At 47.1% G+C, this 20696-nt stretch overlaps 2 protein-coding genes across 8 annotated transcripts in view; one reads left to right on the top strand and one right to left on the bottom strand.

Moving 5' to 3' along the window:
• Nucleotides 1–9381, bottom strand: part of DNAI1 (dynein axonemal intermediate chain 1) — a 56301-nt gene extending 46920 nt beyond the window's left edge. The window contains exon 1 of the mRNA XM_081104060.1: nt 9125–9381. Within this exon, the coding sequence (XP_080960186.1) occupies nt 9125–9154 (30 nt within the window). The 5' untranslated portion in view covers nt 9155–9381. The remainder of the gene's footprint in view (nt 1–9124) is intronic.
• Nucleotides 9382–9626: 245 nt separating this feature from the next.
• FAM219A (family with sequence similarity 219 member A) overlaps nt 9627–20696 on the top strand; it is a 51717-nt gene continuing 40647 nt past the window's right edge. For 6 of the 7 annotated variants that reach the window (XM_081103688.1, XM_081103687.1, XM_081103686.1 and 3 more), the window contains exon 1: nt 9635–9983. In XM_081103688.1, the coding sequence (XP_080959814.1) occupies nt 9924–9983 (60 nt within the window). In that variant the 5' untranslated portion in view covers nt 9635–9923. Of the gene's footprint in view, nt 9984–20696 lie in introns of all 7 variants that reach the window. The other variant, XM_081103682.1, reaches the window with a different exon arrangement.

Raw genomic sequence — 20696 nt, 5'->3', positions numbered from 1 at the left:
GGCTGGAAAAAAATCTTAGGCCCTTTTTGTACAATGTATGAGAAACAGATTTATCAGAAACAAAGTATAAGTTACTTTGGAGTAAAGCAGGTTATACCTTGCACTGGAAAAACCAAGGAAAGATCACTTCTCCTCCAAAGGGAAACTGCCCTGCTCACAGCTTTGGTGCTAAGAGAGCCATAGGATCGTGTTCCTCCTGGATACAGCCTAGCATAAACAGACAAGCTGGGATCAACCAGATTCCTGCTCCAAAAGTGTGAATTGGGACTACAGGGAGAACTGGTGGTTGGATGGCGATATTGATGAAAATGCTTGTGAGGTAGAGAGGCCAGAGTAACCATGATAAGCTGGAAACACACTGAAGTGTGTTTAGCAGAAACCATATAAAACTTGGCTGGTTGGGAAATGAAAATAGGGAATGAAACATACTTGCTAAGAAAAGTAGAGAGACCATGAGATATGAAGAAGGTAATTACTACTTTCAGAACCAAGAGTTTTCCAATTCCAATTCTAGGCTATCTATGTATTTACTAGGGACCCAGTGCACAAATTTGTGCACCTTGAAAGGAACTGTGGGCCACGAGGCTGCAGTGGGCATAGGGGCAGGTCTCAGCCCATCCTCTGCACCCCAGCCCGGCCCCTCCTGCCGCGACCCCCAGCGCTGTCTGCTGGCAGCTCTGCTCCCGCTGCCGCTGCTCCCACGCACTGATGGCACTGGCCCCACTCACACCCTCTGACAGCGCAAAACGATTGGGACCGGTGCCAGCATTGGGTGCGAGCAGCAGCTCTGGCGCTGGCTGTGGGTGTGAGCGGGGCCAGCGCCAGCAATGGGTGCAAGTGGCAGCTCCGGCACTGGCAGCAGGTGCAAGTGGGGCCTTCGCCTGCAGCGGGTGCAAGAGGCGGCTGCCGGCCCCAATCACCCCTTAGGAGCAGGGGGTGGTGGAGAAGCCCTGAGGGGTGATCGGGGCCAGCAGCCACTGTTCATACCCGTTGATGGTGCTGAGCGATCGGGGCCAGCACTGGGCGCCAGCAGCAGGTGTGAGCACCGGGCGGGACCATGGCACGCAGGAGCAAAGAATTTTCAGTAATCACCAGAGGCTTGCCCCAATGACAGCAACCAGTGCCCCGCCTTGGTCTGGCATCCCCCCTCACCTGCTCCACCATCCCACCACGGCCGACGCCCACATTGTTTCGTGCGCAACCCCTGGTGGTCAGCACACATCATAGCGACCGGTTGTTCGGGTTCTGCCGTTTGGTCTATTTGCATATTAGGGTTTTATTATATAGCTAATGCCCACCCACAACCCCGACATATACATCTTCTCCCTTCATCCACCTCCCTCCTTTACATGAGTGAGCCTCTGTTCTTTGCAACTTAAAGAGCTTAACTAGTATGTATGTGCGTTGGAGTTTTCTAAGCCCATAAAGGGCAGGAGAAGTAGGAAAGACTTGGGCATTCTAGGCAGAGGGAACAAAATCATTAATAAAGATATAGGGCCCGGCCAGCTGGGCTCAGTGATTGAGCATCAACCTATAAACCAGGAGGTCACATGGTTCAATTCCTGGTCAGGGCACATGCGTGGGTTGTGAGCTCGATTCCCAATGTGGGGCATGCAGGAGATGGCCAATCAATGATTCTCCCTCATCATTGATGTTTCTACCATATCTCTTTCTCCCTCTCCCTTCCTCTCTGAAATCAATAAAAATATATTTTAAAAAAAGATATAGAGGCTTGAACCATATGTCTGCCCAGGGATCAGCAGATTTTTTTTTCTTACCCATTTATATTCCAATTTGTTTCAAATCAAGATTTAAGGCTGAATATGTGACACGTGGAAAATAAGTAAATGAGAAAATGGACATAAGGTAAAAATAAAAGTAGAAAAATAAGCTTAGCATCAGGAGTGGGGGCCCCACATAGTTAACAGAATTAGGCTGCTCTGACTGGGGTGAAGAAAACCTGAACTGCTTCTGCAAGCCTAAAAAAGTTAGTGTTCAGTATATTGTAGTATGTATATTTTCATACTTCTTTCTTCCTTTCTTTCTTTCTTTCTTTCTTTCTTTCTTTCTTTCTTTCTTTCTTCCTTTCTTTCTTTCTCTTCATCCAAGGATATTTTTCCTATTAATTTTTTTTTTAGAGAAAATGAAAGGGAGGGAGAGAGAGAAACTTCAATGTCAGAGAGACGACACATTGATTAGTTGTGTCCTGCTTGCGCCCCATCTGGGGCCAGGGATTGAACCTGCAACCGAGGTACGTGTCCTTGGCTGGGAATCAAACTCACAGCCCTTCAGTCTGTGGGCCAAGGCTCTAACCACTGAAGAAAACTCTCCTAGACTGTAGTATGTATCTTTTCATCATTCATTTATTTGCTCAATAAGTTCATTCAGTCATTACTCATTCACCCAGTATTTATGAGCACTGACTATGTGCCAGATCCCAGGATAATAGCTAAAGAAGAGCCAAGGTTGAGTTGGTCCCACTTCAAGGGTTCTCAGCCTAGGAGGTGAGATAAATGGAGCACATAAGCCCACCATACAAACCAGAATCCAGTGACTGCACAGTAGGGCAGAGCGTTGCGAGACACAAAGCTGTGAAACCAAAGTTTGATCAGTAATTGAGTCCTTTGCTTGCTTCTTCTGTACAACTCGGTCTTGGCAATTGGGAAGACTGAATACTCCCTACAAATTCCTAAGCAACAGAAAACAATTTCATGTAGCTTGCTCACAGCTGGAGCCAGAGAATCAAAATTAGTCTTCAGCATCAGCTTGCAGGCTGCAAATCCCAGGGATAAGCACAAGAGCTCTCTGCCTTTATTATTTGAGTACCTGGCATGCTCTGAGTACTAACAATGTCCTAGGCTCCACAGCAAACAGGGGATGAGACCAAGTTCTGGCCTCAGATGCTCACAGCTGTTTTGTAATCTGATAATTGTGCATGACAAACCTCAGACTGTAAATCTGAAAATAGCGTGACTGTAATCATAACAAAATGGAACAGCCATTGGCAAAATTTGTTTTCTAGTTATCACTTCCATAAGGAATTCCATAACACTACTAGAGGAAGAGAAAACTCTCCACTTCCTGCCATTAAACCTCTGAATTGGCATCATTTGCATGCAAACCTTTTTCCTTTCTCCTCTCCTGCTACACTGTTCCACCTTCTGTCTGTAACTCATCCACTCCCACCTCCTCAGAGACTTGGCTCTACCCATTATTTTATCTGACTCCTTCATCTTCAACATCTCCTATCTGTGCCAGGGTCCTTCCCCTTGGCATTTAACATATTCAAGTTTCACTTTCTTCTCTAAAATAATCCTGCCTACGTGGTCTTTACTGCCTTTTTAGCTCTATTCAGTTTGGCTTTTACCTCTGAAATTGTTCTTTCCAAGGTCCCCAATAACTTACTAATTATTCTATGTCTAGCTGTTAGCTTCATTGACCTCATACTGACCACATACTCTATAAACACTATAAACTCATAGACATGCTCTTCCTTAGGCTTCTGGGACATTATTTCTTCCTTTGTCTTCTAACTTCTATGCTTAATCCTTATCCTACATTTTGGACTCCTTCGTCTTTCCAAACCTTCCATCATGTCATTCCTCCTAGAAGTATTCCCTGATTCCCCCAGAATCAGTGTTAGGACCTCCTACCACATGCTTCCATAGCACCCTATGCTACTTCCCCACCCACGGTCCATCATCCATTCAATAAGCATTCATGGAGGTGAATGTGATGGCCACTGTGCTAGGAACTGAGACTACAGATGTGAGCAAAAACATCCACAGGCCTGCTCTCAAGGAGCTCCAGTCTAATAAGAGACACATACAGTAATAATTACACAAACAAGTGAATAATTACACACTGTGATGCATGCTATAGAAGAAAGGATTAAGAGCAATTAGACTATATAATAGAGGAGCCTTAACCCTATCATCATTAACAAGGCAGAAGGCACTGGAGTGGGTTGTAGGGATTGATGTTTGGGCTGAAATCTTGGGAGTGAGTACCTGTGTAAGGGAAGGTGTGAAGAGTGTTCCAGAAAGAGGGAACAGCACATAAAACTGAAGTACAGCAATCACAGGGGAAAAGTGGTACAAGTGAAGGCTTAGAGATCCAAGTAGGCCTTGGCCCATATAGGTACCTGAAGAGTTACCTAAAAAGTTGGTCCCTGTCATAAGGGCAATGGGGAGATACTGAAGGGTTCTGAGTGGAGGATGACATAATCAGGTTGATAGTTTGAAAATATCACTTGATGCAGTGTAGAGAACAGATTGTAAGGGGCGTGAGTGGGTGAGGGGAATGCCAGTTACAAGGCTTTCACAGCACTCTGGGTGAGAGATGATTATAGGTTGGGCTAGAGGGGTGGCAATGAGTATGAAAAAAAATGGTTTAATTCAAGAGATATTTAGGAGGTTCAGGGGCAAAGGTTTCTATTTAGGACTTGAGAAAGGAGAGAGGTATAAGGATAATACTAAAGAGAAAGGTAACGAGAGTGAGGATATCATTCATACTTTGGACATATAGAAACATATCAATTTCCCTTAGATTCTGCTCACCCTCTCCTGTCCTCTCTTCTATGGATCCCAGGCCCAGTCACCAGATTCAAAATCTCTGAATTATCTAGTACTCTCTTTTGGCCTTGTACCCAATCTTGGCCACTCACCCCTACCTAGTCAACCCTCATCAAGACCAATAGTACTACAAGTATTGTCTCAGAGGGGCCTCTGGAGGGACAAAATGATCCAAAAATGTGAGTCTTTTCTTTAGCTCTTACAGGCAAGTAATGCAAAATGCTAGACTTTCAAATTTTTTATGGTAACCAACTGAGTTATAAAGGAGTACTAAACTTTGTTAGTCACAAACTAAAATTAGCTTCTCACTGGAGTTCACAGAAGACTCTAATTCAGTTCTCTACTAAGAAGTCTGGCTGCCAGGCACTATTTGGCAACTTTGCAAAGCTCCTCCTGCACATACACACATGCAGCTAGTTAGAATTCTCGCAATTTTCAGGAAGGACACTTTGTTATTGGGGCATTACTAGCGATGTTTTGAGCTGGTCATGGTTTATGGTGCTTGACATTCATGCATTTTAATGACACATTATTATTCATGGAGCTTCATCATGATCGATTTAATATGCCACGAGTTATTTGATTAACCCTCTGGGGTAGAGGGATACACTTCTCTGAACTTATTTCCTGCCACTTCCCTCCTCCCATTTCCTTGCTGATGCAGAACATGTGTAGCAAGCTCCTATCTCAGGTTCTTTACACTTGCCCCTCGTCTGGGATGCTTTCCCCCCAGATATCACATCGCTAACGCTTCAATTTCCTTCCGTTCTTTCTCAAATGTCACATGTATGAGGCCTTCCCTGACCACTATATTTAAATCATAATCTTCCGAATCCCTGAACTTCCTAGTCTATTTTCCTGTTTTATTTTTCTTCTTGACACCTACCATACCATCTGACAAACTTTATATTTTACTTATTTGTTTATTGACAACTTACCTCCTAAAAGTTAAGATCCATGAAAGCAGGGGTTTTTGATTCTTTTGTTTGTTGCTCTATTACCTAGAACAGTACCTTGTACATAGCAGCACTCAACAAATAATTGTTAAAGGAGAATGGCTATGTATCATCAGAATTTCTGATCTCTTAATCTCCAACACCCAGCTTAAGGCATGGGTATATGTGGTTCAAATATGAATCATTCATAGCCCTGTCAAAGCAGATATTAACATGAACCTGGAAAAACATGCTTCTACTGTGACATTTCCTTGTTATCCCTCCCACTTGTCTCCCCATCCCAGGCTCATCCCTTCCTATCCTTCAAACACTCAGAGCAAAATTTCCAAAGAACGGTTTCCAAATTTTCTAAATTAACTCATTTTCAGAAGTTAATATATTCCAGACATTGTGTTAGGTTCAGGAGAATCAACATGAACAAGACAAACATGATCCTTGTCATCAAAGAGTTTATATTCTAGGGGGGATATTACCCAATCCTGCCTCCTGAAAGGGTACTTAATCCTTTGTAGGGGAATATGGTGGCAAACCTGAGACCTGATCTGTGAAGAGGAGATAAAGGAGAGATTTGGGGCACGGTGGCATGGAGCAGGTGGTAACAGACAGAAAAGATGGTACCAGGCAGGCAGGCAGGCAGGCAGGCAGAGGAAACAGCATTTTCAAAGGCCTAGAGGAGAAAGAGTGTGGATGGCACTTTCCAGGAAGTGAGGGCAATTCAGTGTGCTGTGGCTGTGGAATTTTCACAGAGCAATGGTGAGATCTGAAGTAGGGTAGGTAGCAAAGGCTAAACCGTGCAAGGTCTTGCAGACCATACAAAGCAAGTTGGACTTTTGGGACTTTTTCCTAAGAGCAAGAGGGAGCTACTGCAAGGTCTGCTCAGTGGAGCAACAAGAACAGTGTAGTCTGAACACTTCTTATCCCCTAACAAACCCAACACTGATCTTCCCTCTCCACTGCAGGCATCCAAGTCATAGCTGCCTCCTCTCTGAAGCTTTTCTGCTGCTCCAACCTGCCTGTCTCCCTCCTCAGTGAAACAAGAAGGTGATGAATACAACCTTGCAACCTAGCCTTTTCTCACGCCCCACCCACCAATATTTACATTGCACTAAAACAATCCTTGGGGGGTGGGGGGAGGGGGAAGCACTGGTGTGTGCAGGGCCAGGTAACCTAGGTTTCTCTGCTTCCTGTCTGCAGCCACCTCTCTCTGCTCTCAGTGTAATTAGCCTCTAATGTCTTCCCTAATGGGCTTTTATAAAAACTCATCCCAAGCTTGTTCGAACCGCAAGTGCTAGAAAAGACAAATCTAACCTGTAGTGACAGAAAGCAGATCAGTGGTTATCTGGGGTGGGGGGTTCAGGAGAACTGACTGGGATGAGGCACCGGGGAACTTATCTGGGTAGAGGAAGTGTCCTATATCTTTATTGTAGTGGTGGTTCACAAATGTACAAATTTGTCAAACCTTGTCAACATGGACAACTAAAATGGTCCATTTTATTGTATGTAAACCAGACCTCAGTAATGCTGAACTTAAAACAATCTGGACCCAGAAAATAGTGTGGGGAAGGCCTGGAGTAGGGTGAAGGCTGGGTGGAGGGGGGGAAGGGGGAATGATGCAGGATATCTATAATACTGTCAATAAATAAATAAATTAAAAAACAATAAGTAGGCCCAAACACAATACATATATGAGCTTTGAAACAAAAGTTCAGCCCTAACCGGTTTGGTTCAGTGGATAGAGCATTGGCCTGTGGACTGAAGGGTCCTGGGGTTCAATCCCAATCAAGGGCACATGCCCAGGTTGCAGGCTCGATCCCCAGTAGGAGGCATGCAGGATGCAGTCAATCGATGATTTTCTATCATCATTGATGTTTCTATCTCTCTCCCCCTCTCCCTTCCTCTCTGAAATCAATAAAAATACATTTTTTTAAAAAAGTTCAACCCCAACTTAAAACTAGGGCATGGCCATATGGGAAAACCAACCTCCTCATGGTTGCAGAAATCTAAGAAATATGAGTCCACCTGCTATGCAAGCCCAGGTGAAAGGAACAAAGACTAATATGGAGGAGGCCAGACCAAAATACAGTATGGACAAATATTTTCTCTCCAAACCTCAAAATACCTAGGAATGAGTGAGGGAAATTTAGAATAAGTAAATAAATAGAAGTCCTGCCTCACAGAGCCAGAAACTGCATATTAGTCCCAGGGTGTTAATTCATAAAAGGCTTGGGAAAAGTGATTTTTAAAAATATATTTTATTGATTTCAGAGAGGAAGGGAGATGGAGTGAGAGATAGAAACATCAATGATGAAAGAGAATCATCAACTGGCTGCGCCCCGCACTGCGGATCAAACCCACAACCCAGGCAGATGGCCTGAGGCTCAAACCCACAACCCAGGCAGATGGCCTGACCGGGAATCGAACCGTGTCCTCCTGGCTCATAGTTCAATGCTCAACCACTGAGCTATGCTGGCCAGGTGGGAAAAGTGATTCTTAAAGGAGTGAGTACCTTCACCACAGAGGGCTCCTGGAGAAGCGGGGCCTTACCTTACCTTCTAGACCAGGGGTGGGCAAACTTTTTGACTCGAGGGCCACAATGGGTTCTTAAACTGGACCGGAGGGCCGGAACAAAAGCATGGATGGAGTGTTTGTGTGAACTAATATAAATTCAAAGTAAACATCATTACATAAAAGGGTATGGTCTTTTTTTTCAATAGTTTTATTCATTTCAAATGGGCCGGATACGGCCTGTGGGCCGTAGTTTGCCCACGGCTGTTCTAGGTGATGCTGGGGAGGAAAGCTCTCTGTGCTGAGTGGGTAAGGGGGGTGACTCTTGGGTTTCTTGTGAGAAGGGATGACATCTGGCCAGGTGGCAACAAGAACACAAAGTTCACACGGCTGGAGGAGTCACAGGAGTAGACCAGGGGCTCACAGGGAAGAGAGACACATGAGGCTCCAGAAATAGTTGGGGGGAAATGTTTGGGGTGTGCAATGTGTGAATGGGGGCAGGGATGGGAAAGAGGTCTCTCTCCTCTTCCTCTTTACCTGACCTGTCTCTCTTCACAAGTCTCCCGGCACAGAAAATCTAAACCAAACTCTGGCGCATAATCCGTCCTGTGTCTCCTGTACAGTTCTCCTGTACTCCCTTTGTGGGCTCCTAAAGGTCTGTGTCCACACTTAGCCCAGCACTGGTTCACGCAGCAAAGTGCTGGAAAAATAATTTCTTTGGGACACGAATGTGAGGGCAATAGTTGTACATGCTGACCCGGTAGTGGGAGTGGGGGTGGGGAGTTAAGGAGCATGGGCTGGTCAGGATGGGTCAGTGGAGTGGCGTGAGGTAATGGAATGGTGAGGGAGGACAAGTGAAATGCAGGAAACAGTGGGTCAGAGGCGGTGTGGGAGAGAAGGCTAGGATTAGCAGGAGAGAACAGGAAAGGGTCAGGGACCCTGTGGGGACACAGGCCAGGGGTCACAAGGAGAGAGAAGGTCAGGGGTCAAGAGGGAAAGGAAGATGAAGGATCAGTAGGAGAGGTATGATCAGTAGTCATTGGCGGTGAAGGTCAGAGTTCTTCTCTAGAGGGCAAGTTGGAGTGTTACCTGCTTACGTGGCTGCGGTTTGTAGGGCATCTTCAAAGAAGCAGGTGGCACCTGAACACTTGGAGCGTCTAAAAAACGCTCCCTTTCCTGAAGACAAGAAGCTTGTCCGTCCCCTCGATCACGCACGGGAAATCCGGATTCTCTTTCACTTCAATTCCCAGTCCCAGGGGTTCTTTGGGGGACAGCCTGTCGTTGTGGGGTCTCCGCACCTTTGCCGGAGGGAATCGGCTCCTCCCGGACGCGGTTACCTAGCAACCAACCGGCAGCCAGCGCGCAGGCGCTTCTGACGCCCCCTAACGGCTTCAGGGGGTAGCGGGGCAGGGCGAGCGAGGAAACTCAGCTCCACTAAGTCCCGCCCCCCCAGAATGACAGGACCCGCGGCCGCGCGCATTAGTAACCCCTGCATGTGGGCGGGGCTGGGGCGCCCCGGTACCGCCCCTTCATGAATAATGCACATTCGGGCGGTGCCCGGACCCGGAAGTGGAGTTGCCGAGTCACCGCAGTGGCTGAGCTGTTGACAGGAGGCGGTGGCGGAGGAGGAGGCGAGGCCGGACCCGCGGCTCTGCCCCGCCACCGCCGCGGTAGTGCTAGGCAAGCCCACGGAGCCACGCGGGCCTCAACCCGCCAGCGAAACTCCCGCCCCGCTCCCACCCGTCGATCTGCTCGGCCGCCCGCCCGCCCTACTCGTCCAGGGCGGCCTAGTCGGCACCACCCGACCGGCTCCTGGGGCTGCCGCCCCGCGCGGTCCCGTTGGCGTCCCTGGCCGCGCCCGGCCTGGGTTCGCTCGCTCGCCGGCACCATGATGGAGGAGATCGACCGGTTCCAGGTGCCCACCGCGCACTCGGAGATGCAGCCGCTGGTGAGGGGGCGGGCGGCGGGCAGGCCAGGGCCGGGAGGGGGCGCCGCCTGCGGAGGAGGAAGGGAATCAGGCCTCGGGAGCTAAGGGAGCGCCTTCTAGGAGGCAAAGAGAGCCTTGAAATCACATCACTGGGGAGGGCGACCTGCAGGACCTGAGGACCGTGGGAGAATCCGCGAGGTGACAGCGAAGGAGCCTGTAAGGGCGGGGGCGCAGTCGGAGGAGGCAGGCCGAGGGAGCTACGGGGAGCACTGTCGGGTGGAACCGAGAGGGGCACAATGGTGCCCACCAGCGGAGGCCCGCAGCTGGGAAGGAAAGGGGATTGTCATGGAGCACCGTGGGCGGCAGGCCCGGAAGGCTGGCGTGAGCGACACGGGAAGGCGTTTCGCCCTGGAGGCCTGTGATGTTCAGGGCGGGGGAGGGGACTGGAGAGCAGTCGGCTGCGAGGTACCGGGAATAGGCTTGTAGAGGAGGGGCCCGGCCCGCCAGTGTGCTGATGTGGATGCGAACGCGGGGGCAGGGATCCGTGGGGGCAGAGGTCGGTGCAGGACCCGGGGATTCCCTTTTCCGGAGGAGAGCGCAGGTAGTCTAAGCCGGCGGCACGGGCACCGAGAAGGAGAGCGCGCAGAGGCGGGATGGAGAATCTGAGGTGCGGACGGGCGAGGGGGCAGGGCTGCGCCGGGGCCGTGGGGAAGAGCCCCCATCCTCCGAGGCCTAGGTGTTTGGAGCCCTTGCTGGGCGCCGATCCGACCGCCTGTCCGCGGTCCCGGAGTCTGGGAGGCATGATGTCATCGCTGCCGGCGCAGAGGGGATGGAAGGGGGAGGGCGACGCGGGCGCACCGCGGCCAGGCCTAGGGCAGACCGAACCCGCTGCCCACCGCGGCGGGGGGAGAGGGGGAGCACCTGACTGTCTTGCCCGCCGCCTAGTGGAAGAGAGGCCGAGAGAGAGAGAGAGAGAGAGAGAGAGAGAGAGAGAGAGAGAATCCAGGGAGCGCCCTGGCTCTGTTCTCAGTTCGCTTTTCCTTCTCCTTCCCACCCCCCCACCCCCCCCCACCCCAGCCTTAGGGGGAGCTGGAAGGAGTCAGGGTAGGCCAGAAACCTAAAGGTTGGGTCCCCTATTCTCTGAGTTCTGCTGGAACCTAGCAGAGCTCTCCAAGACTTGCAGATATTGGGCTCCCTATGGCTCTTCCCTCTGTGTTAGGCCAAGAGGTGAGAAACAGCTTCTACCCTTGGGCCTCCAGGCCTCTGGCTTACAGATGTGCTTTGTGGCTTCCCGAGCAACCTGCCCATCACAGCAGCCAAGACAGACCTTGGTAGGAAGCCATGACCTACTCTAAGCCACACTTTTTGGGAGATGGTAGAGAGAATCATTGGAGGCTACCTGGCAGGAGATAAAAGTCATTTTCCCCCTTTTGTGACTACTTAGTTCCAGAAGCCAAAAAAGAAGCTGCACAGAAGTGTACCATGTTACACTGGGGAGAGAGCTGCTGGCCTGATGCCATCATTGGATTATTTAGGGGGTCAGAAAAACTTGGTGACAAGTTTGTCCCATAATATTGAAGAACTTTGGGCTGGGTTAAGAGGACTCTCCTTTCTGGATTATTTTTCCACCCAACCTGGTTTGTCCAACTAGATTGCCCTTCCAATTCTAAGCATCTAATCAAGAACCCAAAAGGAGGGTGGATGAAGGAGGAGGAGGACGTCCAAGTGAGTCAGAAGAGCGCAATGAGTTGGTTCTTGCCTCCCATGTGGGGTTCCTGAAAAGGGAGGCAATAACTGTCCAGGGAAAGGGGGTAAGGAATTGAATCACTAGGCTCTCTCCGTTGTCCTTGGTGCCTCCATCATTGCCTAAAGTTTTTAATGATGGTTTGAGTGAGTACTGGTCCCGGAAGACTCCCAAGCTGTGGCTCTGGAGGAGAAGTGCAAGGAGACATTTATCAGAAAAACCAATTGCCTTCAGACCTTTTTCTTGAAGCCTAAAGGAGTCCTTCTCCGCTAGGGGCTGCTTTGTTGCATTTGAGTGAGAGCCTTATGGAAGTAGCAATACAGCCATCCCCCATTTGAGGACCATAGACACTGACCTGCAGATTTCTCTTACTTGATGGTTGTTCCCAGGTTGAAGCCCAAAGGACTCCCAAAACTCCTTAAATGCTCTGTATGTTGTTGAGACCAGCAGAATTTTGTGTGGCATTTCCCCAAGAGCCTTCATTTCAGGGTATAAGGAATCAAGGTGGGATAGCATAGAAGAGAAGGCAAAATGGCTCGTTAGGAGTATCTGGGTGGACCGTAACAACTAGGGTCCCAGGCTTGAACTCAGCTGTGACCAATCTTATTTCTTGCCATTATTTATTGAGACCTCTATTCTAGAAGGTCTCTCCTCTTCTCCGGACTTATTTTCCCCATTTATTAAATGAAGATAAGCTATCTCTTTAAAGGTTAAACAATAGCTCCTCACTCTCTCTTCCAAAGAATATCATAGGGACTTGATATTACTGATTCTGAAAATTCATTCACCTTATATTTATTGAGCATCTGCTCTGTTCTAAATACTACACTAGGGGTTAGGAACACTGTGGTTAACAACATAGATGCAAATATGGCCCTACCCTCCGGAAGCTCACAGTTCAACAGAAGTTTATTGTTCTTGCTCACTCCCTCAGGGTGAGCCTCTCTGAGGGCAGAATGGGGGCTGTCTCCTTAAACCCTAAAGGAAATGAGGCAATCATTTCCAGCATCATTCCCTCTTTCTGGACTAAGCTGTACTTGTACAGGCCTGTCATATGGGCTCGATCATCAAATAAACCTCCCCTACTCATAGTAGTGGGAAGAATCCAGAGGCCATCCCTCACTTGGAAAAATGAGCTCTGAGGGGAGAGTATCTTTATTATTATTATTTTTTTTATCATTTACTTGAAAGAGAAACTCGAGCTTGAAAAGGAGGCCTAGAGGAGTGGCATGAGCTGGAAGAGAAGGCACAGCCAGCAGATCCGGGTGTTTCCAAGGTGCTAATTTAAGCATTAGTTCTCAGTTTAGTGGGAAGAAGCCATCCCTGCCCTGTTCCTGCTGCTGCTGTGCGGCAGCTGCAAGGAGCCTTCCTCTGGGGTGGGAGTTGGCCTGAGGGCGTGGCCTCCCTCTTTCTCCCATCACACCAATTATTTAATTGGCCTGGCGGCATCTCAGCAGCTGAACCAGGCCTGGGCTTATCCCTGAGAGCTCCCCAGGGTCTCTTCCTGTCTCCTTATGAAAGGAATGAGAGCTCCTCTTGGAGCCCTAGTCCCTGGGCTCCACTCCTGCTCTCTCCTAGATAATCCTTAGCGTTTTTGAGCACAGATTTCCCCAAAGAAACTGCCAGGGATAGGCACATCTTGTATGTCAGTTCTGTGTCCAAGCCACATAACTCACTGATCTGGGGACACACCCATCTGTCCAAGGCTCTCTGTTGAGCAATTGAGTTGAATTTGGGCTATTGTTTGTGGCTCTGTTGTCTGTCTGCTGGGCTGGTTGGTGCAGTCTCACAGTCTGTCTTCTACTTGGCTACAATTGGAGAGGAAGAGATTTGTGGAAAACAAAGCACACAAATGGAGCTTTTAAGCACTTAATTGTGTCGGGCAAAACCCTGCCTCCTGTGCTTTCAGAGACCAAAAAATAGCATATGGCACCAGACAGGGTAGGGTCTCTGTACACTTGACCAAAATGCTAGCCGGGGCTCCCTGAAACCTAGGTTGTGTGTTAACTCATTTGTTTAATTCATGAGCATATGCTCAGGTCCAGGTACTTTAAGGACTAAGACAATGAGACCTCTCCAGTGGTTGGCCGGAAGGATGGGCTCAAATGGCTATAGCAGCGGTTCTCAACCTGTGGGTCGCGACCCCTTTGGGGGTTGAACGACCCTTTCACAGAGGTCGCCTAAGACCATCGGAAAACACATATATAATTACATATTGTTTTGTGATTAATCACTATGCTTTAATTATGTTCAGTTTGTAACAATGAAATTGGGGGTCACCACAACATGAGGAACTGTATTAAAGGGTCGCGGCATTAGGAAGGTTGAGGGCCACTGGGCTATAGGAAGGTTTTAGATACATGCCAGGAAAGAGCAGAGATCAATGGAGGGTGCTCCTGAGAAAGGGTGACACCTCCCTTGGGAGAAGATGAAAAATGCTGAAGTTCTGACCCTTTGACCACCTGAGTCTTAAAGTAGTTTCACACTCCTCCTGCCTCCTGACACTCAGGGATGGGGATGGTCAGGACATTAATTCAGTGAATGGACCACAACAGCTCCTGAAAAGTGGCAAGAGTCACTATGGAAAATTATGTGGTCAGGGAGCCTTAAGTTGTCTCCTGGTAGTCAGATGACTTTTCAATTTAAGGATGGACTCTGCTAATGGGTCCATATGGCCCTATGACCTAGTATTTCTCAGGTTCTGGAATGAGCCCTTTTCTCTTTTTCTATATTACAAAGTGAGGATCAGGTTTACTTAGGCCTCTACCTTACCCCTTACTGCTTTACTCATCGCCTCAGTCAACAAATACTAAGAACCTACCTTCTGCCCTCTAGATGTTGTGCTGGAATCCATAACATAGAATTTTCTCCAGGGATAGGCATAATCAAGATGGATTGAGGTACAACAGAGTAATGAGCACTGCAAAAGGAAGAACCAGGTCCACCAGGACCAAAGGAAAACAGGAAGGACTTCCATTAAGTGGTCAGAGAAGGCTTCACAGAGGAGTCATTGCTGAACTGACTTTTAGAAGAGGTGTAGACTGTTGGCAGATGAGACGAGGTCAAGAGTTCCAGGCAAAGGACATGGAGGAAAAAACAAAAAGGTGCATTTGAATGATTGAAGGGTTTTTCTTAAGGGAATAACATCATCAAATTTGATTTTAGGATTAAACTTCAGTATCGGATAAGAGATTAGACAAGGTAAGATTGGAGGTCAGAAAACAAATATGAAGGTGGGTACAATAATAATCCAGGAAGAAATTATTTTGGCCTAGAGCTAAAAAAGAGGAAAGAATATATATATATATATATATATATATAACCATCCAACCGTCGGACCCGTAGCTATGATGCTCAATGACCACCAGGGGGCAGATGCTCAACATAGGAGCTACCGAGCTGTAGTGACTTGGCAGCTGCAGTTCTCAGGTGACGCACCCAGAACCAGAGAGGAGGGAGCCCAATTCCAAGGTGCGTCCCCTGAGACCTGCCCTCTCACTATCCAGGACCCCTCGGGAGATTTCGGGGAGCCAGTTTCGCCTGATCCCTGCAGGCCCGGCCGGGGGACCCCACCAATGCACGAATCTGTGCCCCAGGCCTCTAGTATACAGATATTAATTAAGTGGAATAGGCAGGATGTAGTACCTATTTGGAGGTGGGATGGAGAGTTTGGTAGTGAAGGATGCATCCCAGGTTTCTGGCATGATATCGTATGCCAAGAGACACCATCACCACCTCCAGAAAACTCAGAGGTTTGTGTATCTATTGGCTTCAGGGACTGCTTACATGGGAGAAGGTTGCTGTTTTCCTTTGCTCTGTGGTTGGAGCTGCATTCTTGGGGTTATGGGGGACTCAGAGTCCTAGAAATCCCAGGAGCAGAGTGAGACTGGTCCCACAGCTTCAAAAAGGGATACAGAGAAATGCCTGCCAATGAATACTTTTCCCCTGTGGTGAATGCAAGTGAATTGTTGGCAGCAAGGAGCCATGGTGTTTTATTTTGTTTTTGTTTTGTTTTGTTTTTCTGGCAGCACGTTGGTAAAGAAAAATACAATCATTTCTTGGCTAAGAGAATGTTTTATGTTGTAGCCTTTTATCATCATTCTGGTCAAATCTACGGTTTTCTGGTTGATTGGCTGAGCTGATCAGCCTTTTACTGATTTCTTCTAGAACAGTGGTTCTCAACCTTCTGGCCCTTTAAATACAGTTCATGTTGTGACCCAACCATAAAATTATTTTCATTGCTACTTCATAACTGTAATGTTGCTACTGTTATGAATCGTAATGTAAATATCTGATATGCAGGATGGTCTTAGGCGACCCCTGTGAAAGGGTCATTCGACCGCCAAAGGGGTCTCGACCCACAGGTTGAGGACCGCTGTTCTAGAATGAGTATGAATTACTGCTTCACCTGCAAGAGTCAGAATGGAAAGGGACACATATCCCCTTTCTCTAAGACCAGCCTGGAAAGCTTCAATTGGGATAGAAGTAGTGCCCAAGCTGCTGTCTTCAGGCAAAGTGTGCTAAGGGAGCAGACTTCTGGAATAGATTGCTCAGAGGTGACTTGGCTATTTAAAAGCCCCAAGTGTAGCCTCTGTAGTCAGGCACTTCCATGGTAGCTGGGAGTCAGGCTGAGTCATTTCCATCCCGGAGTTGGCTGCTGCCTGCCTGACTGCAGCCCAGAGTGAACAGAAATGTAAATCAGAGCTTTCTTCAGTTGAACCTGATTAGCCCCAGGGACTCTCTCCCCTCCTTGAAAGGGCAAATGGAGCCTTGTGTCTGGAAAGGGAACATGGGAGACTCAGCTTCTTGGGCTCAGCAGGCTCTCAAGGCGTTGTTTCCTAAGGAGACTCTGGTGGGAATCTGGCCATCAGGGCGCGAGAAAGGAAGGAAGGAAGCAGGCGGGGCTGGAACCAGCTCTGATCTGACACTGCTCTGGAATTCAGAAGCTGGAACTTGACCAGAGGCCTGACTGTGGAGCAGCATGGTGAACTCCTGGGCTTTAGGGAGGGACTCTGGAGTAGTAAAGTAGTGGAGGAAGGAGGCTTAGAGAGTCTGGCCTGGGGGAAGGGAAGATGGGGATATGTAGGAGTTCCCCCTTTACATTCTTAGAAGCCAGTTCAAGCAAATATGTACTTGGATTTGTTGTTATTCAAAGATATCATATTGAGGATCAGATGGTTAAACTTCTCTCTCTCTCTCTTTCTCTCTCTTTTTTTAATCCTCACCTGCCGATATTTTCCCATTGTTTCAGATAGAGTAGAAGGGAGGTGGGGGTGAGGGAGAGAGAGAAACATCAATGTGAGGAGACACATCAATTGGTAGCCTTTTGATCTACCAGGCCAGGCTGGGGATCAAACCTGCAACCAAGGTATGAGTTACTTGCCTTTGATCAGGAATTGAAACCACCACCTTTTGGTGTACTGGCCGATGCTCTAACCCAGCGGTTCTCAACCTGTGGTTTGCGACCCCTTTGGGGGTCGAACGACCCTTTCACAGGGGTCGCCTAAGACCGTTGGAAAACACATATATAATTACATATTGTTTTTGTGATTAATCACTATGCTTTAATTATGTTTAATTTGTAACAATGAAATTGGGGGTCACCACAACATGAGGAACTGTATTAAAGGGTCGCGGCATTAGGAAGGTTGAGAACCACTGCTCTAACCACTTAATAAACTGGCCAGGGCTAGTTGTACTTCTTGAGGGTCAATTTTAAGTTTCTGTGATGATGATGATGATGATGATGATGATGTAGATGATGTAGATGCATGAGCGTGCGTGCACCAATAAGAGGTCAATAATGGCCATAAAGGTTGTTCTCTGAGTGACCATTCTAGCCCTGAAAAGTGTAACTATGACAAGAGGCCACATCCAGGCAGAATGAGTCCAGCTACTGTGGTTCCTGGCCTGATTTTGCCTGTTTTCACCACCAGACTCTTGGCCGTCATAACCAGAGTCCACCCCATCTATCTATTTGGAATAATACCTGAAGGGGCACTTTAAAATTTATTGAATTAACTGCACCCAAACTGTGCAATGGGAACCATATATATTTTACTATGTAGTTAACTTAAACATAATTATGTACACGCTATAAATTATTTATAGTTCCCATATTAACTTCCAATTTTATCTTTATAAAGGAATTGGTGAAGCCCTCAGCCAAGCATGGCTTAGACCAGCATTTCCTATATTATATCTTAGGAATATTGGTCCTTTGAGATACTTTATGGGAGAAAAAAAGAATCTGTGGGCAAATTCCTTTGAGGAACACTACACACTATCCCATCACAATGTTTACTAGCATTTTAAAGGCTCTGAGAAGTTCTGCAGTAAAGAAACCTTTCCAGCTTCATTTAACCCAGCCGTGGGCAAACTACGGCCCGCGGGCCGGATCCGGCCCATTTGAAATGAATAAAACTAAAAAAAAAAAAGACCGTACCCTTTTATGTAATGATGTTTACTTTGAATTTATATTAGTTCACACAAACACTCCATCCATGCTTTTGTTCCGGCCCTCTGGTCCAGTTTAAGAACCCATTGTGGCCCTCGAGTCAAAAAGTTTGCCCACCCCTGATTTAACCCAATGTTTCCCAAGATTCTGTAACCATGGAAACTTTTTCATGTTACATCTATTAATATCTTACAGAACCAATGTGTTTTGGGGAAACTCTGTCTTAGAAATTAGTGTTTCTTCTGATTCAGTCTGGAATTATATTCTTTTAAATTCTTTTGAGCCTCTTTTATAACCCACACCATTTTTCCCATGCTAGTCTCTCATGTGATGTTGCTGCTTTGCATCAGGGTCTGAACTTATTGCCATCAGTAGGAAGATTTTAGTGAACTTTGATCAGGTGCGGAAGCCAATACTAAGTGCCTAGTTTTTCTCAAGATATTTTTTAAGGGGGTTTATTTCCCTTCAAGTCCCTCTACTAATTGTTGATGTAGCAACATTTTCACCATTAACTTTTTTTGACAGTTTCATTGAGATATTATTCATATACTGTACACTTTACCCATTTAGTACTTTACTTTGAGTTCTAGAGTGGCTGCTGCATGCCTCAGTCCTGTTTCTCCTTTTTACCTATGGGCTATGCTCTGCCCTTTTGTGTTCTGCTAAGGGGAGAGAATATAAAGATTATAGTCCAAAGCTCTCATCAGGAAGAATCCATCTCAGTTGGGATTTAAACTGAAAAATGGATTCCCTGATTAAGGTTTCTCAGTACTTCCTCTGCAGTACTATTAAATGTCCCCGCTGATCACAGCAGCCCAAGAGGCATTCCTGCATAATCATTTTACATATGTAAAACATGGCCTACTTCATGGGCTACAAAAAGAATGGGTGATAAGCAGATTTCATTCCTTATGCCAATGCCCATTGACCAGTAGTGGCTGCCTGGAGCATGTATTAAGGTGGATTCTGAGGCAGAGTCCTGGTTCAGTGAGGAAGAATGACATGTTTGGTCTTTCATGTCTTCATGGTCTTCAGCAGGGGAAACATCACTTCTAGTACTCTGCTTGCCACCCTGGTAGCCCTGAATCATCATAGTTATCCTAGGCAAAGAACACAGGAAAGAAAGACTCTAGGACATTGGTTCTCAACCTTCCTAATGCCACAACCCTTTAATACAGTTCCTCATGTTGTGGTGACCCCCAACCATAAAATTATTTTCGTTGCTACTTCATAACTGTAATTTTGCTACTGTAAACAATATGTAATTATATATGTGTTTTCCGATGGTCTTAGGCAACACCTGTGAAAGGGTCGTTCAACCCCCAAAGGGGTCGAGACCCACAGGTTGAGAACTGCTGCTCTAGGAGATGTTAGCTAGCTCAGCTTCACTGAGGGGCTCAACTCTTATGATGTGGCTCTTTAAGAAACGAATGGAGAAAAATGATCTTTCCTGCTCTGACATTCAGCATGGGTTTTTGAAATATTGACTTGATACAAAGTTAATAATCCTATATAATAAAAGGCTAATATGCAAATCAACCAAACTGCAGAATGACCTGTCGCTATGATGCGCACTGACCACCAGGGCTTATTATGTATGTGTAATTTAAACATGTCAAAACATCCACTCTGGAACTTAGTATTGGCACCAAAGGGAACCAGTCAGGAACTAAGGTTTGGCCACCTATCAGCCTCCTTAAAAACTTCCTGATGGAATCTCATGTTTCAGATCCTTCATTTAGTCAGGAGCTGAACTACAGGAGTGAGGCAATCTCTGGAAACTCCAATGAGAGGAATTGATTTGAGTATCTTTGAAGGGGTGTGGAGATCAGGGTGAACTAATGAGGGGCATGGGCCTCAGGGCAGGAAGGAGCTGTGTTTGTGGTTGTAGGAAGTTGGCTAGTACATTCTAGGTCTACCACTTTTGTTCTGACCTTCGTCCAGGCTCCTAACCTCTTTCAGGCTATTTATAAAATAAATAAGATCATTAAGTGAAAATTAACTGCAAATTGCTGTATCATTTCTGATCTAAGGATTGATGGTGATTAAGGGGATAGTGATTTCCATTTTTGTTTGTTTTTATTGTCTAAAGTTTTACATATGTCTCCTTTTTCCCCCAATTGAGCCCCCCCCCCCCCCGATTTCCATTTTTTGTCAATGTTTCCCAATGGAGCTTTTATGGAGAGAGGGTAAGAAGATGGTTTATTCTTCTCATTACCAAATGAGAAGAGTCCTTAGCCTACTTGATAGCACCATGATGAGGCTGGGCTAGACATGGAAGTGCGTTGTGTTCCCACTGATTCCCAGAGGGGGTTCCATTGAGTGGGCCTGGATTGGAGGAGGCCTTGTCCTTGCCCCTTTGTGCCATGGCTGTTTCAGGGTCCTGTTGGAGTGGAGTCTTCCTGAAGCACCCCACTCCTGATGCCAGTGGAATATGTCCTTCCGCTGTTTCTGCTCCCAAAGGCCAACTCTCATGGCTCAAGAAACATTGGAAAAAGTCCACATTGCTACTATGGCTACTACTCTCCCCACA

This window comes from Myotis nattereri (genome assembly GCF_964212035.1).
Source record: "Myotis nattereri genome assembly, chromosome: 12".
NCBI lineage: Eukaryota > Metazoa > Chordata > Mammalia > Chiroptera > Vespertilionidae > Myotis > Myotis nattereri.
This window is presented reverse-complemented; position numbering and strand designations above follow the sequence as displayed.